The 23,392-nt window shown below is 52.7% G+C and overlaps 1 protein-coding gene across 4 annotated transcripts in view; it reads left to right on the forward strand.

Annotated features, from left to right (window-relative positions):
* ARHGAP23 (Rho GTPase activating protein 23) overlaps positions 1–18,999 on the forward strand; it is an 80,019-nt gene extending 61,020 nt beyond the window's left edge. For all 4 annotated transcript variants that reach the window (XM_043584238.1, XM_043584237.1, XM_043584239.1 and 1 more), the window contains 7 exons: positions 2,647–2,720; positions 3,017–3,106; positions 3,893–4,018; positions 9,757–9,798; positions 10,357–10,453; positions 12,573–12,604; positions 16,633–18,999. In XM_043584238.1, the coding sequence (XP_043440173.1) occupies positions 2,647–2,720; positions 3,017–3,106; positions 3,893–4,018; positions 9,757–9,798; positions 10,357–10,453; positions 12,573–12,604; positions 16,633–17,667 (1,496 nt within the window). In that variant the 3' untranslated portion in view covers positions 17,668–18,999. The remainder of the gene's footprint in view (positions 1–2,646; positions 2,721–3,016; positions 3,107–3,892; positions 4,019–9,756; positions 9,799–10,356; positions 10,454–12,572; positions 12,605–16,632) is intronic.
* Positions 19,000–23,392: the final 4,393 nt, after the last annotated feature.

A 23,392-nucleotide genomic window follows, 5' to 3' on the forward strand; every position in this document is an offset into this window, starting at 1 on the left:
GGTTTTTGTTGTTGTTGTTTTTTAATGCTTATTTATTTATTTAATTGTTTTAACATTTATTTTTGAGAGACAGAGTGTGAGCAGGGGAGGGGCAGAGAGAGAGAGAGAGGCAGGTACAGAATCCAGAGCAGGCTCCAGGCTCTGAGCTGTCAGCACAGAGCCTGACGTGGGGCTTGAACTCAGGAACAGTGAGATCATGACCCAAGCCAAAGTCGGATGCCTAACTGAGCCAACCAGGTGCCCCAGTGTTTATTTTTTTTGAGAGAGAGCAGGGGAGGGGCAGAGAGAGAGAGAGAGGGAGACACAGAATCTAAAGCAGACTCCAGGCTCCCAGCTGTCAGCATAGAACCCGACATGGGGCTCGAACTCACAAACCGCGAGCTCGTGACCTGAGCCAAAGTTGAGGCTTAACCCCTTGAGCCACCCAGGCACCTGGGTTTTTGTTTCAATACAAGAGAAACATGGGCTTGTAACAAACTTAGTATAGATGCAAATAAAGAACACCCCAAGGTGCCTGTCACTCTCCTAGTCCCCATCCCTGGAGACTATCCTGATCCCTTTCTGAGCATTTGCTGTGTGCCAAGTACTGCTCCCTACAACAACTCCATGGAGTAGGTACTATTATCTCCATTGTACAGATGAGGAAACTGGGGTTAAATCATTTGCCCAAGGTCACGCACGTTGTCAGTGTCAGAGCCAGGATTCAGCCCCAGGCGTCCGGCTCCAGAGCCCAGCTCTTGACCGTTCGCTGATCTGTTTGTTTCCCAGACCCTCTTACACCTGTGACGGAGACAACCATGCATAGATAGGGTCTAGAGTTGGGTGAGTTTGCCTGCGTGCTGGCAAATGTTTGCCATCTGGCTCTCCAGGGAAAAAAGCCTTGATCGGTAGTCTCCATGGTACAATTACTCCTACTGCGCCTTATTTCAAGCTACCGATAAGCTGCCACCAACGTGGAGTCAGAAGAGAGATGAACACCTTTGGCCCTCAGGAGCCGGTGTGAGCAGGATTCAGCACACCCCTGGGGGTGGGGGGTGGGGGTTCTTAACAAAAGGAGGCTTGTCATTCTGAGATTCATTCGTGTCTGTACAAAGAGCTCTACCCCATTCTTCTTTTAAATCAACCACCTGGTAGTTCGTAGTCGGAATAGACTATAATTTGCCTAATCACTCCCCTATTGATGGATATTCAGGTTGTGTTCAAATTTTAGCTCTTACAAAACGCGTTGCAATGACTTTCCTTGAAGGTGTCCCTACATGCCCGGATCGGTGTCCTAGAGGTGGGTTCCTAGACTGTAGAATTTCCAGGTCAAAGTCCTGGTCAACATTTTTGAAAGCTAATGTCAAGCTGCCCTCTGAGAAGAAGGCCCTAGTGCATATTCTGACCAACAGCATAGGAGAGAATTGGCCCCATCCACCCTAGATGTTATCAGCATTTTATTAGACTTCTCTTAATTGGTTGAGGGAAATGTCATCTCATTATGTTTTCATTTTCATTTCTTTCATTATTAGGGAAATTAACTATCTTTTCATTAGTTTATTGGCCTTTTCTGTTTCCTCTCATTTCCTGTTCAGACTGTGTGCCCATTTTCCTATTGGGCTGTTTGTCTTTTTTGGTATCGATTTGTACGAGACAAGCTCTTGTGTATTATGGGTATTAACCCTTTGCTAGTTTTTGCGGAGATTTGCTCTCGGTCTGCCGTTTGCCTATTAACTGTTCAGGGCAGAAATTGAAAACAATTAAGTGTAGTCAAAGCTGTTCATCTTTAATGGATCTTGCATCTCGTGTTTAGGAAGGCCTTATGGCTGTAAAGACGTCTTCTTGGTTTTCCCAAGATTTTAGCAACTTTGACATTTGGCTCTCTAATGCAATCACACATGTTTGTGTATTATTATGTGGGCCGGAAATGGATTTTTGTTCCCCCAACAAGAGAGCTAATTGTCCCAGGGACATTTATTGACCCCTCCATCCTTCCGCACTGATTTGAAACGCTGCCTTTATCACATAGTAAAGATCCACGTGGCCTGTTCCCCTCCTTTCTGTGTCCTTGTCCTTGGCCAGCCTCCTCCGTGAGGCCCAGGCTGCTGAAGCTATGCTATCTTTTTAGCGCGTTTCAGTATCGGATAGGACAAGCCCTCCCTCGTGATTCTTCCTTTACAGACTGTTCTCCGCTACTCGTCAGATGAGTTTCAGAATAAACTTAGCCTGTTCCATGTTTTAAAGTTCCCCATGCACTTCTTCTGAAGGGAGTTGGGGGGCATTTTGACACAGGTGGGGTGGGCGTCTGGAGGCTGAAAGGGCCCCTCCCTCTTTCTAGGTAACCTCTTCTGACCTTGTGGTGTCCTTGTCCCGGAGCCTGGGACGAGGACCTCTTTTCCAGTATCCACGTGCAGCTCAGGTCCTGCTTCTCCCCAAACACACCTGGGCTGCCCCAGGTCGGGTGCGCCCCTGAGTGCAGCTGTAGTGGGTTTGGTCACATAGACACAAGGTCATGGAGCACCCCCCACCCGACCCCCCCCCCCCCCCCCCCCCCCCCCCCGCCGACGCTGAGCTGGAGCAGCCTGGGCCTCCTCAGCTTGGAAGCACCGTGAGAGTGGGAGAAGGGACTGCCTCCCACCTCTCTAAAGAGTCTTCACTGTGTTCTAGACAAATACAACGACTTCATCGAGGCCAATCGCATCGAAGACTCGAGGGAGCGGATGAAGACGCTCCGGAAGCTGGTAAGGAAAGAGACACGCCCTCGGGCAAAAGGCACACTGGGCCTGGAGAGCACCCCCCCCGTCCCCCCCCCCCCCCCCCCCCGGTGGGGAGGCCTGGAGCCCAGTGCCGCCACTTCCCTCTGTGACCTTGGAGATGCCCTTCTCCGCTCTGGGCCTCCGTTTCTCCATCTCTCCAAGGGGGCTGGCTAGAGGGTGGTTTCCAGACTCCGGAGGTATGGCGGTGGGAGCCCCTGTGGGGTGTGCTGGGGAGATGGGGAGGCCATCACAGCCCCATGCCCCTTCTCGCTCCCGCCCAGATCCGGGATCTCCCAGGACACTACTATGAGACTCTCAAATTCCTCGTGGGCCATCTGAAGACCATTGCTGACCACTCGGAGAAAAACAAGGTGGGGGGACTCTGGCGTGGAATGTGGGGGAAGGAGGCATATAGGGTCCTTTCAGCATATTCTAGACTCTAGGCCCTCTAGGCACACCCTCCTCCGTAGTCACTCTGTCCCCACCCCACCCTTCCATGCCAGCCAGTGCTTCTTCCCCGGAGAGCCATCTCCGGAGTTTCTGAAGGGTCTCGCAGAGGCAGAGAGCCACAGTCCCTCTGTGTCTGATGGAAATCTATCCTCGGATTTAGCTCAAATCCCTTGCATTGCATTTTTCTTTCTTTCTTTCTTTCTTTTTTTTTTTTTCCTTTTTTAAAAAATATTTTAAGTAATCTCTACACCCAACATGGGGCTCGAACTCATAACCTTAAAATCAAGCGTTGCTCACTCCACAGACTAAACCAGTCTCTCATGCCATATTGTGTTTTTCTAATCAGACCTCTGTATTTTCTGGTTCTGCAAAAATGAATGGAGCTATAGGAATGCTCCCAGTTTTAAAATACCCTTAGAACCTCCAGCAGGTCCCTATTCTGGCATCTGTCACTGTTAGCACGGTATGGGTAAGCAGGCTGGGCACTGCTCTCGGCTGCTAGGCCTGGGGATGAGCGAGGCTGAAATCTGGCCTGTACTCTACTTGTGAGGCATTGCCTTACCCAGCAAGGAGGTGTCCATCCCCTAAGCCAGGCATAGCTCAGGATGGGCCTTGGGCCTGAGGGGCCTGGGGTGAGGAAGGTCTGGGGGACTGGAGGTCAGAGCTCATGGAGTGTTGATGCTGACCTGCTTTCCTCCCCTGCCCAGATGGAGCCCAGGAACCTGGCCCTGGTCTTCGGGCCGACACTGGTGAGGACGTCTGAGGACAACATGGCGGACATGGTGACCCACATGCCTGATCGCTATAAGATCGTGGAGACGCTGATCCAGCACGTAAGCAGCCACTCCAGGCCGAGGCCATGTCCCCCTGGGCATTTCGCTCCTGTTCGCCTGGGCGGATGTGCTCAGTGGAGGATGAGGCAGCTTCAGCAAATGCTCCTGGGATGGCACATGCCCTTCCGAAGCGATGGGCTGCGTTTCCGGACCAAACAGGAATGGATCCTAGAATCCCTGTCTTTCTAGGATGTTCCATTCCCAGCAGGAGAATCAGGAGGCCCCTGAGCTTCTAAGATGAGGGTGAGGGTCAGAGGGCAGAGGATGGTCAGGGAAAGTGCGGCTGGGTTGGACAGCCAAGGGGTGAATGCAGGGGCACGTTCAGAAGGGGGCCCCAGGAAAAGTGTCCTTGTAGAAACACGCAGACGGATGTAGGGAGCAGGGGCAGAGCTCTGCCTTGCCACCCCACTGAGGCTTGGGGGAGCAAATGGTGATGCCCGGGGAGGGGACGCAGATGAGGCAGGGCGGAGCAAGGGCTAAGACAGGATCCTGCACTTGTCCTCTGTATGTCTTGGGCTGGTCTCCCCCCTTCTCATGGCTCCCAGAAGCACCACAAGCCCTGTTGTGTCTGAGTCTAGTTATTGTCCAGGATGGGATGAGAACCTAGAGCGGCCAGCAGAGGGCGCAGGAGGCCTTGGTCCTCTAGAGCCAAACTCGGGGCAGCGCCGCCCCCTTCTGGGGCCCTAAGGGATGCTTTTATAAATCCTAGATTTTCAAGAAAAAAAAAAAAAATCACAGATTTCCCATTTCCAAATCTGCCTGTGGATGGAACCCGACCCCCTCCTGCCAGGAGAAATAAGACCGGCAGCTGGCCAGCGGAATGGGGTCCTCAGCGTCTGCAACGTCACAGATACTTTAGGGAAGGGAAACCAGGCCATGTTACTCCCATTTTACAGATGAAGCAAAGTGACTTGCTCAAAGAAGCAAAGTGACTTGCTCAAAGTCACGCAGCTTATTAAGTGGCAGCCCCAGGATTGTAAGCCAGCTTTGTCTGACCAAAGTTGGTGCTTTCCTCGGCCCCTGCTGGGAGGCCAGATTCCGGGGTCCATCCTAGAGCTGGCCTGGCCGGCCAGGGTCAGTGACGTGAGGCAGTGGGGTAGACTTTGGTCACGCCGACTGGCCTTGCCCGCTTATTTCCTTCCTCCACTGGGTGGTCAGGGCTCTGAGCCTTGGGAGGGAACGTCAAAGCCTGTTCTCATTCCAACATTTCCCTTAGTCTGGGAAAACTTATCCCTTGGAAAATCTCAGCTCCCCAGTCTAACACGTGGCTCCCGGAGCCCCTGGAGTCGCGGGCCCAGGCAGGATCGGACCTCGGCAGAGACTTCTCTGACTCTGGCTCTGAGCCCCTGGCCCATCAGCGGATGGCTGTAGGTCGTGGGTGACTTTGCGGCCATCACCTGGCCTCCCTACCCGGGGCTCCTGTCCTCCCAGTGGCAAGTCACCAACCAGCTCATTCCCATGTTTACTAAGTCAGCTGCAACCCAAAGACCGCGTCAAGGCATTTGTTCGAACATGATTGCCGCTCCGCGTACACTGGGATCTCTCAGCCTCCGCACTAGTGACCTTTGGGGCCAGATGATTCTTTGTGGGGCTCTGTCCTGTGTAGCACAGGATGGTTAGCAACATCTCTGGCTAGATGCCAGGAGCCTCCCTCCAGTCGTGACAACTGAAAGTGTCTGCCGACTTTCCCAAATGCCCCCCCCCCCACCAGGGGACGGGAGGCGGAGGCACCCCGCTTGAGAACCGCTGAGGTAGCAGTTGAGGGCACTGGCTCTGGGGCCCGCCTGCTTGAAGTTCAACTCTGGCTCTGCTCCTTACATGCTGTGGGGCCTTGAACAAGGGACTTACCCTCTTTTTGCCTCAGTTTCCTCATCTGTAAAGTGGACATGATAATAATGCTCACCTCACACGGTAATTGTGAGGGTTACATGTGTTAATGTCCGTGAAGCACTTAAAATGCCACTTAGCGGGTAAGAGGTGTCATATGAATTAGCGACCTCATTATTGACCTCATCGGCATGCCAGAGGCAGGTGCAGGTGCTGGGATGCAGAGGTGACTGGAACCCAGGCCCTGCTGTGAATGAGCAGTGCCTCAGTGAAGATGTCATTTCTTCATTCTCTGGGCTATCGCCAGGGAAGCCCATGGAAGGACCTAACCCTGCCCCAGCTGTAGGGCTGGGAGCGTAGTCAGGGGCGAGTTTAACTGTCTTACGACACCCGGAGGAATTTAGCCATTCAGAGCAGGGAGAAAGCGTTCCAGGCACAGGGATGTGCAAAAGCAGGGTGGCACCAGCTAGCGTGAATTCTTCCAGAAAACTCTGGGCTACCCGGTAGCTTCTGGGCTCCCACAGCACTTTTGGGTACCTCCAAACCGAATTAAAGGCTGGGCTTCTTAGGGCTCCCTCTATTCAGCCTGTCTCCGGGGACTGCACTTTTTCTTAATGATGGCTAACATTCATTGTACATTAGCAATGTGTTGTACTAAATATTTTACACACGGTATTTCATTATTTTTGAAATGTTTAAGTGGAGGGTATAATTGACATGAGATTAGTTTCACGTGTAACAACACGACCATTCAGTATTTGTATATATCCCGTGAGATGATCAGCGCTATACATATACCGTCACCATACATAGTTACAATTGTTTTTCTGGCCATGAGAATTTTTCAGTCTTGTTCTCTTAGTAACTTTCAAAAACACAATGCAGTATTGTTAACCACAGTCATCATGCTCTAGGCTGCGTCCCCGCGACTTATTTATTTTGCAACTGGAAGTTTGTACCTTTTGACCCCCTTCACCCACTTTGCCCACCCCCCACTCCCGGCCCCACCCCAGCCTGTTTTCTGTACCTATGAGCCTGGATTGCGTCTGTTTGTTTGTTTTAGATTCCACCTGTGAGATCATACGGTATTTGTCTTTCTCTGTGTGACTTGTTTCATTTAGCATACGTGGTACCTTCAGGGGCCATCCATGTGGTCACAGATGGCAAGATTTCCTTCTTTCAGTGGCTGAGTTGTATTCCATTTTATATACACGCCACATCTTCTTGACCCATTCCTCCATCAGCGGGCACTCAGGCCACTTCCGTGTCTTAGTTGTTGTAGATAATGTGCTGTAATGAACAAAAGGGTGCAGATATCTCTCCTTGGTGTTTTTGTTTTCTTCAGAAAAATACCCAGAAGCAGAATTGCTAGATTATAGGGTAGCTCTTTTTTTTTTTTAAAGTTTATTTGTTTATTTTGAGAGAGAGAGAGAGAGAAAGCACAAGTAGGGGGAGGGACAGAGAGAGAGGCCGAGAGAGAGGATCCCAAGTAGGCTCCACGCTGTCCGTGCAGAGACTGACTCGGGACTGGAACCCACGAACTGTGAGGTCATGGACCTGAGCAGAGGTCAAGAGTCGGATGCTTAACTGACTGAGCCACCCGGACATTCCTGGATCGTGGGGTAGTTCTGTGTTTAATTTTTTGAGGAACCTCCATGCTGGTTTCCGTAGTGGCTGCACCAGTTTACATTCCCACCAACACTGTGCGACAGTTCCCTTTTCCCCACATCCTCATCGACACTTGGTATTTCTAGTTTCTTATAATAGCCACACCGGATTTCATTTTCCTTCTCACCACAATTTTAGAAGTAGATACTCCTGTGATGCCCATTTTACAGATAAGTAAATAGCCTCAAAGAAGGTCATTTACCCGAGGTGGACTTGAGCCCGAGAAGACTGACTTTTCGATCTGGCATTATTTCTTATCCTCTCTTCTCTTTCTTGTTGCTCTCCTTTGCCACTTATTTGAGTTAATAATATGCCAGATTGTGGCAAATAATAACTGAGGTTCATGGCACATGGTCATAATCAACCTGCAAGCCTCCTTGTTTCCCCCTTCATCCCTGACCCCACTTTGCTCCCGCCATAATTACCCAGTCTGACTGGGTAATACGTATCCTTTCAATCCACGTTCCTTGTCTTATTGTATTTATTTATTTTTTAACAAACAGTATTTTTTTTTAAGTAATGCCCAATGTGGGGCTCGAACTCATGAGTCTGAGATCGAGTTGCACACTTGCAACTGAGCCAGCCAGGCGCCCCTAATATTCTGTGTGTGTTAACTTTCGACCAGTGAGCTTAACTCATTGATTCTAATTTCTGTGTTGTTGGGACTTCTCTCTGCCATCTTAAGTGTCGTTTTTTGTTTACCCCATGTTCATGTTATTTCTTTTCCATCTGTCCTACCTTGCTTTCGATGGATTGATTTTTGTTTTCCCGATATGAAAATGACATAATTTAGGGGAGCCTGGGTGGCTGCTTGGTTAAGCATCCAGCTTGATTTCAGCTCAGGTCATGATCTCACAGTTCATGAGTTAAAGCCCCGAGTGCTGACAGCGTGTGGAGCCTGCTTGGGATTCTGTCTCTCCCCCTCTCTGCCCCTCCCACGCTCGCTCTCGCTCTCTCAAAATAAATTAAAAAAAAGAAAGAAAATTACACAATGTATAAAGCCCAATCTGTGTTTAATTATACAATTATAACAGCCCATACTTATGCTTCACTCTCACTGATTATTCCTAAAGCTCATCAATATCCATTGTCTTCCTTCCACCACATCTAAAAACCAAGTGCCTTAGTGTACTGTCACCCATCACCGGTTTCTCCCTCTGTGTTCGAAATCCACAGTGTCATGGATATACTTTGTGTGTGTACAATTGTATGTGTATATGAGTATCCTTGCTTGGATCGACCGTGGACATTCATCCTCACCTCTCCGAGCTGGTCACTCCACCCCGGGGTCATTTCTTAACTGTGCTCATATACACAGTTAAGAGAATCTTTGTGCAGCAAGCTTTCTGATGTCTTCAAGTAGCTTTAGTTCACACTCAACTGAGAGTTTAGCAGGGTATAAAATTCTAGGCTCAAAATTCCTGCGTTTGTAATCCAGCAATACAGGAAAATACTACCTATCTTCTTATGTCTGCTGCTGCTGCTGCTGCTGCTGAAAGTTCTAGTTACAGCTGATGCTCGTTTGTAAGCAACCTTTTTTTTTTCTCCAGAAAACTTTTAGGCTTTTATCTTTAAGATTCTCAAATTTCACCAAACATACTTACGAATCAGATTTTTACTTTATTTTCTGTCCTGTTTGGCATTTATGTGAAAACTCTTTCCTGCCTTCCCTTCAGGGAACCTCCTAACATTTGCCTCCCGGCACTTCTGTCTTTCTGGCTGGGGGAGAGAGTGGCCACCCCAGTAGCTAATGTGGTGCCCAGGGCTCTTCTGGCTGCCGCAACAGGTGGGCCTTCTCTCTGCAGTGGACCCAGCCTGCGCTAGATGGCACTGCTGTCCCCGCTTCTGGCTTGCGGTTGGGAGCGAGCCCCAGAGATGTGTTCTGGACAATATCTAGTGAAAAACAGGCGGAGAAGCTTTTCCTGAACTGGCCCTCCATCAATCCTCAGCCCTTCCCATTCCAGGCTGCATTTCCCTCCAGCACTGGGGTCCAGCCTTTTCTCTCCCCAAGGGTTTCTCATAGTCTGTGGGGTTTGGTCCTGGGAATCCATGTTCCCTTGGGAACATCCAGTGACCAGGCCAGCCTGGGGGTTGTTGAGAAGAGGGAGAACCTTCTCCTGCCCCATTCCATATGGCGTCTGAGTGGAGTCCTCTGGACTGTGCAGGTCCAGAGCCCGTGTCTCCGTCTTCCCTCAGCCCCTTCCCACGCTGAGTTTCACCACTTCCTTTTGTCTCCTCTGCAGTCAGACTGGTTCTTCAGCGATGACGAGGACAAGGGAGAGAGAGTAAGTGACGCAGAGGGAAGGTGGAGTGGGTCTGGTCTGAGGTGGGCCTGCATCTCAGGCTGGGGGCCGGAAGGGGGCAGGCAGTAAGACTCAAGCAGGGGAAGGTCCCTGCCCTTGGGGCTTCCCAGTCTGATGGAGGAAACATAGGCCCTCTTCTCAGGAGCCTCCAGTCTAATGGGAGACACAATCCTTGCCTTCATGAGTCCCCAGTCTAAGGGGGGAGGTATAAGCCACTCTAAGGAAACTGAGTCCAGTAGCAAAGGCAGACTCCACCTTCCAGTCTTATGTGGAGGATATAGATCTTAGAAAGATCCAGTCTGATGGTGGAGACACAGCTCCGGCCTTTGGGGTTCAGTCAAGGTGTTGGAGAAGGCACAAAACAGTCTAATGGGGTACGTGTAGGACCTGCCTTCAAGAGTGCCTGACTGATGAGAGAGACAGTTGGTGAGCCCCAATCTGATGGAGGAGTCATGGGCCCTGCCTCAGGTTACCCTGTTTTGCGGGATCCACGGTCCAGCCATCTGAGGACATGCTGGCTGACCCTCCTCCTGTTTGCAGACTCCTGTGGATGACAAGGAGCCTCAGTCAGTGCCCAACATTGAGTACCTCCTGCCTAACATTGGCAGGACAGTGCCCCCTGGTGACCCAGGTTCAGGTGAGTGCAGGGGCTTGGGGACGGGTGGGAGTGGGGGTGGGATTCGCATTCCCAAGGGTCCCAGATGCCTGGCCAGACGCCCAGCTTCCCTGCTCTGCCCCAGCGGGGCCCTTCCCTGCCCCCACCACAGAGACCCGGGCTGTGGCAGGGCCTTCTCCACTCTGGGGAGGTCTGCTTGCCTGTGGGCCCGCTTCCTTGTCTGCTCAGCTGCCCCTCCCCGGGCTGGGTAGGGGCTTTGTTCGCCCTCCTTCACTGGTTTCCTTCCTGAGCTTTTTATTTCTCATGGGCTGTGTCCTTCTGGGCATGTTCCTCTTTTTAATTTTTCTTCCTTTTCTCCTTGCACCCCTCTGCCCCCTTCTCTCTTCTCCCTGTGCTCTCCTCCCGCCCCTGAACCCTGCCTCTCTCTTCTCCCCTTCCCCTCCTCCAGCGGACCTGTTGGAGATTTAAAGGGTACAGTGTGGCATTTGCGGCCTCGGTCACTAACAGTGGCGGGTGATTATAAGAAGGCTGGGCAGGCCCGAGGGGCAGGCAGAAAGGTCCCGGGCTGTGAGCACCTCACCCTTGACATACCGGCTACCCCCGCTTGTGAACAACATACCCCCACCCTAGCCCTCCCATCTGAAGGCCCCTCCTCAGGAGGAAGGAGGCATTTGTCGGAGCCAGATCCTGTCCCCTTGCCGGGAAGTCTGGGCACCGCATGACTGCTCCCTCACCTCTGCCGCGGTCCCCAGACTCTGGGCTTTTCTCTGTGCTGAACCCGGTCACCTCCGGTTATCTGGACAGGGGGAGGCTTGGCTGGTAGGGGGACCCAGCCTGTCGGGACACGAGTGATGTCACCCTCAGAAGCCTCTCTATAACTGCAGCTCCTGCCTTGGTGGGCTCCGAGGGCTGACTCTTCCCGCTTCTGAAACCAGAGCCCCTGGTCACTCAGCCCCTAAGTCCTGTTTCAGGGCCGTAGACTCTCGTAGCAGAGCAGCCCAGAGCAGCCCCTCGGCCCAAGGCATTAACTTCTCCTGCCCTGTGGGCAGGCCGCCCTTCGTATTCTGACGGCTCCTGTCTCTGACAGAGGCCTAGCGCAGCACCCCTAGTTATAAGAGGCAGGCTGAGGAGGGAGCCAGGGGACAAGGTGGGTGGGGATGGCAGAGAGGAGCCCCCTGTTTCTTCTAATCACCTGCTGCCGCTCCCCTGCCTCGTGTGTGTCACTGTGTGGTTGGCCATCTGCTCCTCTCACCGTGTGCAGGGGAGGGGTGGGGAGGAGGACTCACTTGCTTGCCAGAGAGTGTGGATTAACTGTGCCTGCCCACTGCCCCGTCAGACCCCGGGAGGTCCTTAGATCAGCCTACCCCCTCCCCTGTCCTGGAGAGGACACTGCCAGGATTTGGTTGTGGTTCCTTCTCCACCCCCAGTGATCTTAAAGGAGCGGGACCCCAGTCCTACTGATGTAATGATTTTATTCGTTCTCGTAACTCTGGTGATAAACAGGGCCTTGCCCCCGGGAAGGCAGATGGACGAGGAGTCTGGAGGCGGAGCCTATCAAGGCCCTAGTCACCAGCGCGCTCTGCCTCCTGGGTCCCACCTACTTGGTGTCTGCCCCTCGACGCCATCATTCACGGGGTCCCTCTTCTTCCTCCTGTCCCGGGAGTGGGGGTGGTGGTGAGGGTGGAGGTAGGGCGCCCCCTTGTCTGTGCACTGTGTGGTTCCATTTCTCCAGAGCATCTGTGATTCGCTGTGTTTCATTGTGGTTTCCGTGGACTGCGTCTGATATTTGGCATTTTCTCTCTAGTGCTTCAGAGTAACAGGGACAGGAGGGGAGGGGAGAGGACCTAGGCCCAAAGAGAAGCCCTCCTTGCCCTTGACCCTGACAAATGAGGGTCTCACAACTGGCAGCCTGACGTCAGTCACTTCCTACCTCGAAAGGAAGTGGCGATTGCCATCAATACCGTCCCTGGGCCATGAGAAATGACACCAGAAGCCCATCACACTCCCAACACCTGGGGAGAGCTCAGGTGTCTGATCTCCCTGGTTCCTGAAGCCTCCGGGGAGAGGGAATCGTGTGCACAAGGCAGCCTTCTCCTGCCCCGATTTAACTTTCCTTTGTATTTCTCTCTCTCACCGACAGATTCTACCACCTGCAGTCCAGCCAAGTCCAAGGTAAGTGCCAAAGCAATTCTGAAGCTTTCTCCCTGCTTAAGCCGTCCCACTTCTTGATTTTGGCCAAGGGAATGGGGAGAATTGCCGCTGGATGCTGAGGAAGTTGCTGGTCACAGGGAAGGAAAGCAGGAGGTACTGTGCGTACCGTGGTAAGCAGAGAAGTCACTCACCGTGGCCGTGCTGGGTGAGGCATCTGGTGGAATAGAAGTATCCGGCCTGGGAGTTAGGTGGCCAGGTGGCCAGGGGCAGAGCTCCCAGTGGCTAAAAGCGCACAGTCCGCGGCGCCTGGGTGGCTCAGTCGGTTAAGGGTCCGACTCTTGATTTCGGCTCAGGTCATGATCTCACGGCTCATGAGATCGAGGCCCGTGTTGGGTTCCGCGCTGTTAGCACCTGCCCCTCCCCCCACTCGCGCTCTCTCTCAAAATAAATAATTTAAAAATTAAAAAGAAAGAAAGCACAGACAGTCCTGGGTCTGAGTCCTGCCTCCACCACTTAGCTTCAGGACATCAGGCAAGTTGTTTAACCCCTTTCTGATCCTCAGCTCCTCACCTGTCAACGAAGCCTAATATTTCTCCTTATAACCACAAGTATGTCTGCTGTACTTAATATTCTTTTTGGAGGGCCCAAAGCAAGCAGAAGGAAGGAAATAACAAAGAGGATAAATCAATGAAATTGAAAACAACTGAGAAAATCAATGAACCTGAAGCTGGTGTTTTGAACCAGCTCTCACAGCCAGCTACTCGCCGTCCAGGGTTTGCCCTCTGAGACAGAACCCATTAGGCAAGGATGTAGAGCTTGATGGCCAAGGGGGTTGGTGTCTTAGCTCTGGCTGCCATAACAAAATACCACAGACTGGATGGCTTAAACGAGAGAAATTTATTTTCTCACAGTTCTTTTATTATTATATATTTTTTCATGTTTATTTACTTTTGAGAGAGACAGAGACCGAATGTCTCTTGAGAGCGGGCCAGGGGCAGAGACAGGGAGACGCAGAATCCGAAGCAGGCTCCGGGCTCTGAGCTGTCAGCACAGAGCTCGACTCGGGGCTCGAACTCATGAACTGTGAGATCATGACCTGAGCTGAAGTCGGACGCTTAACCGACTGAGCCGCCCAGGCGCCCCATTTTTTCTCACAGTTCTTGAGGCTAGATGTCCAAGATCAAGGGGTCAGCATGGTCAGTTTCTGGTGAGAGCTCTCTTTCTGTCTTGTACATGGCCGCCTTCTTGCTGTGTCCTCATACAGCAAAGAGAGATTACAATAGAGAAAGCTCTCCGGTGTCTCTTTTTATAAGAGCACTAATGCCACCACAAGGGCATGACCTCATTACCTCCCAAAGGCCCCATCTCCAAATACTATCCCACTGGGGGGTAGGGCGTCAGCATACGAATTTGGGGAAGGGGACACAATTCTGTTCATAGTAGTGGGTGAAATCACTAAACTCTGGTGATTGAACTGGACTCCTGTCTGTCCGGGTCTCTAAGCACTGGCCAGGTCCCAGCGAGCCCAGTGTGCCTGACACGCAGTGTGCCTGGGGGGACGGGGAGCTCACTCCCGTCATAAGACTTCTACGGCAGGGAGCAAGTTCATTATAGTGACCTGAATCTAGCCCACCCATCGCTCCTGCTAGCCCCCTGGTTTCCCGTAGCCTCTCCTGGGCTGACGCCTTGGCCTTTATGTGAATGTACCGACCTCTACATTCCTGGAAGTGACCATTATGACTGCTCTGCTTCTGTAACTAGCTGGGATGAGAGGATAATTTGATCTGATGGTCCTAGTGGCCTCGCAAACGCCTCAGAGAGCACTGGCCAGAAAAGACCGTGGCACTGGCTACCCTGTGTCTCAGGTTGATCAGAGAACTGCCAGATCGCACAACTCTGGGGATTGCCTTCTGGAGCCGTGCAGCGTTGACCGCCATGGCCCAGGAGCCGCATGCCTATGAATCCTGACTCCCTGACATGCTTCAGCTTCCTCAGAACCAGCTGATGTGAGAGACAGTACATAGGATGCGGTGGCCACACGAGGCATCTCTGTGTCTCCATTATTATACCGTGGCTGAAACAGGAGGTGACCCGTGAGAAGGGGTCACAGGGCAGGTCATTCCAGCCCAGCAGGGGGACCAGTTTCAGCCTGTGCTTGTGCACGGCCTTCTGTGTTGAGGGGACTGCATTCACCCATTTGTCCATTCACTTAACGTTTATGTATGTATGTATGTTTGTATGTGTGTGGGGGGGGGGAAGGGGCAGAGAGCGAGGGAAAGAGAGAATCCCAAGCAGGCTCTGTACTGTCAGTGTAGAGCCTGAAGCTGAGCTTGAACTCATAGAGTGAGATCATGACCTGAGCCGAAATCAAGAGTTGGATGCTCAACAGACTGAGCCACCCAGGCGCCCCCAGTCACTTAACGTTTAGTGAGCACCTGTTATGTGCGGGCACTGCACTAGGAGTCATGGACACAAACACAAAGAGGCCACAGACCTTGCTCTCAAGGAACTCTGAGTGTGATACAGATGATGTGGAAACAGAGCTATTCCGATGGGAGAAGAGCAGGTGTAGGTGTGTTTTCAAAGGGCCATGGGAGGGCTGAGAGGTGGCTGTACAGAGGATGCCATATTTGAGCTGGGCCTAGGAAGAGGGCTAAGAGCTTATACAGCACATAGGCGGGCAGGGAGAGGGGGCGGTGTGGCTCAGGGCAAGTCAGTGTGGCAGGTGGGCATCGCCAGAGTGAAGGGTGTGTTGAGGTTAGGGTAGGGAGGGCTGGCAAAGCGGGTAACAGGTTGTAAAGGGCCCTGTGTCTGGGCTTCATCCTGGGGAAGGTGGGGGGCCCTGCAGAGTCTGGAGGTGATCAGATTCCTCCCTTGCCTAGAAGGACTGACTGCTCTAGAGGAGGGGGGACTGGGGTAAGGCAAGGCTGGAGGCAGGGACCCCTATCAGGCGATGGCAGAAAGACCCAGAAAAGGCAGAGCAAGGGCCTGGACAGAGGATGGTGAGGATGAGCTGGCTTTGGGAGTCACTTCAGGAAAACTGAGAAGCAGCAGGGAAGGAGGAGGAGGCAGGGAACCACCTGAAGGTGGGGAACATGAATGCAGGTCGTTTGGGGCAGGTGTAGGGAGCCTAGTGTAGTAGTTGTAGATAGGTGAGTTTCAGGTGCCCACAGACACTTTGCTAGAGATGGATTTGCCATTGGAAGAAGAGTTCTGGAGCTCAAGAGGTAGTTTGGTGTTGGCCCGTGAGGGTCACCGTGGGCTCTGCTGGGGCATCACGGAAGGACAGGACCAGAAAACACTCACAGGACTTAGCAGTGACGTTGCCCCGCATGGGGTTGGAAATCACTGTTTGGGGTGCCTTCAATCCGATCGTTCAGATTGTTCAGAACTGGGTAGCCACTTCTGGCAGCCGAGCCGGCCAGATTGATGTGGGGTTGGGGACTATGGGTGGGGGCCCCGGTGGGATGGCTGAAATGCAGTGGGCTGTAGTGGGAAGGGGAAGTGAACTTGGGCCGGTTGCCCTGGAGAGGCCCATACCTACTGCCTAGGTGGAAAGGCAGGTTTCCCAGGTGGGAGTGAGTGGAGATGGAGGGGGTAGAAGCCATGGGGGGAGGGACGTCCCTGCCAGGCTCTGGTGATTATAATCTGGGCTGGTATATATAAAATGGGTTCAAACTGTCAAGTGTATTCGCTGTTGAGAGGCTATTATCACCAGAGCTGTGTCTGCAAGGATTAATCTAGCGCTGGGCTTGGGGAATGGAGTGGAAGTTGGGGTGGAGGTGAGGGACCAGGCCCCAGCTCACAGGAAGGAGCCGAGAGTCTGGATTGAGACCAGAGTGGGTACCGGAGGGGACTGGGATATTGAGGGGGGCCGCGTCTGGCCGGCTCCCGGCTGGGTAGGGACGCTCCCACTGGGACAGCCATCAGGGAGGAAGGGCTTAGGACGCCGGCCCTGGGAGTTGGGGGGGGGGGGGGGGGGCGGGGCCGGCTTGGGACCTGTCGCGGTGCGGGGGCGCCTCCTGCATGCTGACCTGTCTCCCGCGCAGGGCTCGTGGGTCCCCAAGAAGGAGCCGTACGCCCGGGAGATGCTGGCGATCTCCTTCATCTCGGCGGTCAACCGCAAGCGGAAGAAGCGGCGGGAGGCGCGGGGACTGGGCAGCAGCACCGACGACGACTCGGAGCAGGAGGCGCACAAGCCCGAGGCGGGGGCGCCGGCGCCGGGGGCGCGGGACCAGCCGGAGGGGCCGCTGCCGGGCGCAGCCGCCTCCGAGGCCCCGGGGCGCCTCAGCCCCCCGGCGGCGCCGGACGAGCGACCGGCCGCGGACACGCGCTCCATCGTCTCGGGCTACTCCACCCTGTCCACCATGGACCGCAGCGTGTGCTCGGGCGCCGGGGGCCGGCGGCCGGGCGCGGGGGACGAGGCGGACGACGAGCGCAGCGAGCTGAGCCACGTGGAGACGGACACGGAGGCCGGCGCGGGGCCCGGGGGGCGCCCGGCGCGCCGGCCCTCCTTCAGCTCGCACCGCCTCATGCCCTGCGACACCCTGGCGCGCCGCCGCCTGTCCCGCAGCCGCCCGGACGGCGAGGGCGCGGGCGCGGGGCGGGGCGGCCCCCGGGCCGCCGAGCCGCCGGGCTCGGCCTCGTCCAGCAGCCAGGAGTCGCTGCGCCCCCCGGCGGCCGCGGCGGTGGCGGCGCTGGGCTCGCGGCCGTCGCGCATCGAGGCTCTGCGGCTGCGCCTCCGCGGCACCGCCGACGATATGCTCGCCGTGCGGCTGCGGCGGCCGCTGTCGCCGGAGACGCGGCGGCGCCGGAGCAGCTGGCGGCGCCACACGGTGGTGGTGCAGAGCCCGCTGACCGACCTCAACTTCAACGAGTGGAAGGAGCTGGGCGGGGGCGGCGCCCCGGAGCCCGCGGGCCCTCGGGCGCACAGCGACAACAAGGACTCGGGCCTCAGCAGCCTGGAGTCCACCAAGGCCCGGGCGCCGTCGTCCGCGGCCTCGCTGCCGCCCGGGGACCCGGGGGCCCTGCAGAGCCAGCCCCCGCGCCGCTCGGCCGCCTCCCGCCTCCATCAGTGTCTGTGACCAGCCCCCCGCCCCGCGCCGGTCCCTCTACCCCAGTCTTCTCTGGCTTGCGCCCCCTCTCGTGTCCCCGGTGCATCTGGCGCTGCAGGCCGCGTCTCTAGTTTGTGTGCGGGATCGGTAGGGGGCGGGCAGACGAGAAGGCCCCGGCTGGGACAGGGAGCGGGAGCGGGAGGGAGGGGGACACCCCGGAGGTAAGAGGAGTGGGGAGCGGAGAGGGGACAGGCTGCTGGAGCTCTGTGACAGAGTGGGCCCTCTGGGCCCTTCTGTATCTGCACTTAGAGACCCTTGTTGGCCATGGGGTGTGGATAGGGAACCACCCCCCTCCCGGGTCTCAGTCCCGGACTAAAGGAAAGACCCGGGGTGATGCTGGCTCTTCGCTTCTTTCCTCCGTGCCTCTCCATTACCTCTTGGCTCCTAGCTAAGGTGGGGGAGGTGATGTAGGGTCATCGTGTCCATGGGCGGAGGGGGTATGTGTGCGAGTGTGCTAGTCACTGTCAGAAGGTGTTTCCAGTAGCAACTTCTGCCTCTCCTGCCCCTTGCTGCCCAACCCCACCACGTACAGCAGCCCCCCACCCCCACCCCTCCCGCCTTCGGTGCATCCAGGGATCCTGCCCCTGCCGCTTGTCAGAGCCAGAGAAGGAAGTTAGGGCCACTCCACAGAGGCGGAACTGAGACTCCTCCCAGGGTTGTTCCCCTCACCAACTTTTTGCCAACCTCTAAACCACCCTCACTAAGCGTGTTGACCGTGGGAGCTGGCTGCCGATTCCCCAGTTTTGGGAAGGTCCAGGGTACCCCCTGCTAGACTCACTCACTCATACACAAACACACACACACACACACACACACACACACACTGATTTATGGGGTCTGAGCTGGGCTGTTCCTTCAGGATGGGCGGGACCCAGCCCCCTCTTCTCCCCACACGTTGTAAATAGACCTCAGACCACCAGGCCTCCCCACACACGCCCTCACTTACCCCAGGGAAGCCCAGGTGGGGTTGTGAACCCCACCGCCACGTCGGTCAGTCTTGTTTTATGCAAAGATTTGCTGTAAAGTAGATTTCTCTTTCCCCCCTCCCCCACCCTTTTACTGTAAATATTGTCTCTAAATGTGTAACATATTATAAAGAATTTATAAGGATTTTTAAAGATGTTTTGCTCATTTAAAAAAGTGTTGTAACAGTGTTGGAAAAGCCTCTGGCCCCACGTGCGCATGTCTCCTTTCACTGTGTCCTTGACACACCTCTCTAGGCGACAACTAAGATTTCCTGCTTCTGAAAAGTCCTGTCTTAAAAGTATAGTCTATATCTTGGAAATAAATGGCCTTCCTCGAGCATGAGTCATCGGTGTCATTTGATTTGGAGGGAGGAAGGGGCCAGAGTGGGGCCGGCTGGGGGAAGTGGGGAGGGGCTGGCCCACGGAAGGAGGGCAGTGGGGGCTGGACCCGGTGGCGGCAGAGTGGAGGCAAGCCTCTACCTCCTGGGAGCTTTGTAGGTGTCCCTGGGGACTCGTCCTGGGTCTTGGGAGTGGTCCAGCGGTGCTGCCCAGCAGATGCTGTTGATGGGCCCATCCTGGCTGGCTGCCATCACAGGCTCTCCAGGCCCGTGCAGTATCCCAAGAGGACAAGAATGGGTTTTGCCCGTGGTCTTAGGCATGCGTAATTTACAACACGGGATGGGTTTCCTTCAAAAGAAACATTTTTACTGTTTATTTTTTTTGAGAGAGACAGAGTGTGAGTGGGAAAGGGGCAGAGAGAGGGAGACACAGAATCTGGAGCAGGCTCTAGGCTCTGAGCTGTCTGCCCAGAGCCCGACATGGGGCTCGAACCTGCGAACTGTGAGATCACAACCTGAGCCAAGGTCGGATGCTTAACCGACTGAGCCGCCCAGGCGCCCCAAGGGGTGGGTTTCCTTCATTGTCGTGGTTCTACAGTTGCCCCTGCCAGCTTCCGGGCTGCCTCTGATGAGCCTAGTATCTTGTAGGAAAAACAGGTGACATTCATCAAAGAGAACCTTCGAGGAGAGCCCTGGAGGTGGCTACAGCGGTCGGTCTCACCGCGAATGCTCCTTCCTTTGCCCACCTCCCTGTTGTTTTGTTTGGCAAATGAGCCAACAGCTAGTGCTGTGGGCTCACACCAGCCCCAAGGGCTTTACAAGTCCTGAGTCCTGCAACACTTTGGAGCGCTGTCTCATTGTTATCTCCATTTTATATACGAGGAAACTAAGGCACAGAGAAGTGACGTGACCTGTCCAAGGTCACACAGCTAGTACGTTGGTGGAGCCAGGTTAAATCTAAGCCCAGAGAAAAGACATAAGGATAAGGTCACCTTCTCCCCACTGTAGTTAGGCTTTGGATGAAAATGGATCAAAACATTGTGCTCTCCCAAAACAAAGGGAAATGACATCTCCAGTAAAGAGAGACAATTTGTCGTTAGCAGGCTTGCTCTATGAGGAATACTCCAGGGGGCTCTGGAAGCTGAAATAAAAGTACACTAGATGGTAACTTGAATGCACACAAAGAACACCAACAAGGGTAACTACGTAGGTATTATGAAAGTATAAACATTTTCATTTGTAATGCTTTTCTTTTTTTTTTTTTTTTTTGCCATTAAAAGGCAACTGCATAGAGGAGCCTGGCTTAGTCAGTAGACCATCCAGATCTTGATCTCAGGGTCATGAGTTTGAGCCCCACGTTGGGTGTAGAGATTGCTTAAAAATAAAATTTCAGGGGCACCTGGCTGGCTCAGTCGGGAGAGCTCGCGGTTGTGAGTTCAAGCTCCACTTTGGGCGTGGAGCCTACTTTAAAATAAAATAAAATTTCAAGCCTATTATTTAAAAAAAATAAATAAAAGGCAACTGCATAAAGCAATAATTACAAAACTGTGTTGGCAAGCTTGTAAGGCGTAGAGGTGAGATTTCTATGACAATAATAGTACAAAGGTGTGGGAAGAAATGGAGCTGTACTGAAGCAAAGTTTTTGTACGCTACTAAAATTAACTCAGGATTTATCCAAACTATATTATTACTATTTTTAATGTTTATTTTTTATTTTTTTTTAAATTTTTTTTTCAACGTTTTTTATTTATTTTTGGGACAGAGAGAGACAGAGCATGAATGGGGGAGGGGCAGAGAGAGAGGGAGACACAGAATCTGAAACAGGCTCCAGGCTCTGAGCCATCAGCCCAGAGCCTGACGCGGGGCTCGAACTCACGGACCGCGAGATCGTGACCTGGCTGAAGTCGGACGCTTAACCGACTGCGCCACCCAGGCGCCCCTTTTTAATGTTTATTTTTGAGAGAGAGAGAGAGAGACAGAGCGTGAGCGGGGGGAAGGACAAAGAGAGAGGGAGACGCAGAATCCGAAGCAGGCTCCAGGCTCTGAGCTGTCAGCACAGAGCCTGACGCAGAACTTGAACCCACAAACCTGTGAGATTGTGACCTGAGCCAAAGTCAGACCCTTAACCTACTGAGCCACCCAGGCACCCCCCAAACTGTATTATTTATTTTATTTTTTAAGTTTATTATTATTATTTTGGTACTAGAAAATATCTAAACAAAAGAAGGCAGGAATCGAGAAATAGAAGAGAACAACAAAGAACCCCATAAGACATGGAAAAAAAAAATAGCAAAATGGCAGACATAAATTCTACCTTCTCAGTAATTACATTGGATGTAAATGGGGCAAACAGCCCAATCAAAGGCGGAGATCGGCAGAATAGATTTAAAAACGTGATCGGACTGCGTGCTGTTTCCTTTAGATTCAGAGACACAAGAAAGTTTAAAGTAAAAAGATGCCACGCAGAGTTACCGACAGAGAGCTAGAGTAGCTATGCAAGTTTGCGACAAAATAGATATTAAGGAGGCAAACACTATTCCTCAAGACAAGAAGGACTTTTATAATGATAAAAGGGTTTATCAAGAAGATGAGATTATTGTAAATACGTATGCTTCGCACCACAAAATTTGGAGCAAACACTAACAGAATTTAAGGGAAAGCAAGCCATTCAAAATAATGGTTGCAGACGTCGGGTACCCACCTTCAGTAACAGAACAACGAGGCAGATCAGTAAGGAAGTAAAATATCGGACGCTGCGGGGCGCCTGGGTGGCTCAGTCGGTTAAGCGGCCGACTTCGGCTCAGGCCATGATCTCGCGGTCCGTGGGTTCGAGCCCCGCGTCAGGCTCTGTGCTGACAGCTCAGAGCCTGGAGCCCGTTTCGGATTCTGTGTGTCCCTCTCTCTGACCCTCCCCCATTCATGCTCTGTCTCTGTCTCAAAAATAAACGTTAAAAAAAATTAAAAAAAAAATATATCGGACGCTGCAAACCAATTAGACCTAACAGATATATCTAAAGAAGATTCCACCCAACAGCAGGATACACACTTTTTCTCAAGGGCACATGGAACATTCTCCAGGATAGACCATATGCTAGGGTGTAAAACAAGCCTCGAGAAATTTAAGAGGATTGAAATCACACGAAGTTTGCTCTCCAACCACAGTGGAGTTAAATTAGAAATTAATATAACAGAAGGACTGTTGGGAAGTTCACAAATAGGTGGAAATAAAAAAGTTCACTCCTAACTCAGTGGGTCGAAGGAGAAATCTGAGGCGAAATTAGAAATACCTTGGGGCGCCTGGGTGGCGCAGTCAGTTAAGCGTCCGACTTCAGCCAGGTCACGATCTCGCGGTCCGGGAGTTCGAGCCCCGCGTCGGGCTCTGGGCTGATGGCTCAGAGCCTGGAGCCTGTTTCAGATTCTGTGTCTCCCTCTCTCTCTGCCCCTCCCCCGTTCATGCTCTGTCTCTCTCTGTCCCCAATATAAATAAACGTTGAAAAAAAAATTTAAAAAAAAAGAAATACCTTAAGATGAATGAAAGCAAAAACAGAACATGTGTAAGTTTATGGGATGCAACTCAAGCAGCACTTCAAGGGAAATTTATAGGTGTAAATGTGTGTATAAGAAAAGAAGAAAGATTTCAAATCGATAACCTAAACTTTCACCTTAGGAAACTAGAAAGAGGGGTGCCTGGGTGGCTCAGTCCGTTGAACATCTGACTCTTGATTTTGGCTCAGGTCATGATCCCCGCGTCGTGGGATCGAGCCCCGAGTCAGGCTCTGCACCGAGTATGGAGCCTGCTTAGGATTCTCTCTCCCTCTCCCTCTGCCCCTCTCCCCCACTTTCTCTCTCTCTCTTTCAAAATAAAAAAATAAAAAGAAACTAGAAAGAGAAAAGCAAACTAAACCTAAAGCAAGCCAAAGGAAGGACATAATAAAGATAAGAGTGGAAATAAATGAAATCGAAAATAGAAAAAAAAAGTGGAGAAAATCAATAAGACTACAAGCGGGTTCCTGGAAAAGGTCAAAAAAAAATTGACAAATATTTAGCCAAACTAAGGGGAAAAAAAAGAGGGAGAGAGAGCAAAGTCTCTGTCAATTCAACTCTTGGTTTTATTAATTTTTATCATTTTAAATTAATTTTCTGTATTTTTCTAGTTTCGTTGCTCGTTAAGGAAATGCAAATTATAACCACAGTGAGCTACCACCTCACACCCACTAGGATGGCTTAAATCAAGAAACTAGAGGGGCGCCTGCGTGGCTCAGTTCAGTGTCTGACTTGGGCTCAGATCATGAGCTCATGGTTCGTGAGTTTGAGCTCCCCACTGGGCTCTTTGCTGACAGCTCAGAGTCCACTCCAGAGCCTCTTTCCCCCTTGCTCTCTGCCCCTTCCCCG

The sequence above is a fragment of the Prionailurus bengalensis genome, chromosome E1, assembly GCF_016509475.1.
Source record: "Prionailurus bengalensis isolate Pbe53 chromosome E1, Fcat_Pben_1.1_paternal_pri, whole genome shotgun sequence".
NCBI classification, from domain to species: domain Eukaryota; kingdom Metazoa; phylum Chordata; class Mammalia; order Carnivora; family Felidae; genus Prionailurus; species Prionailurus bengalensis.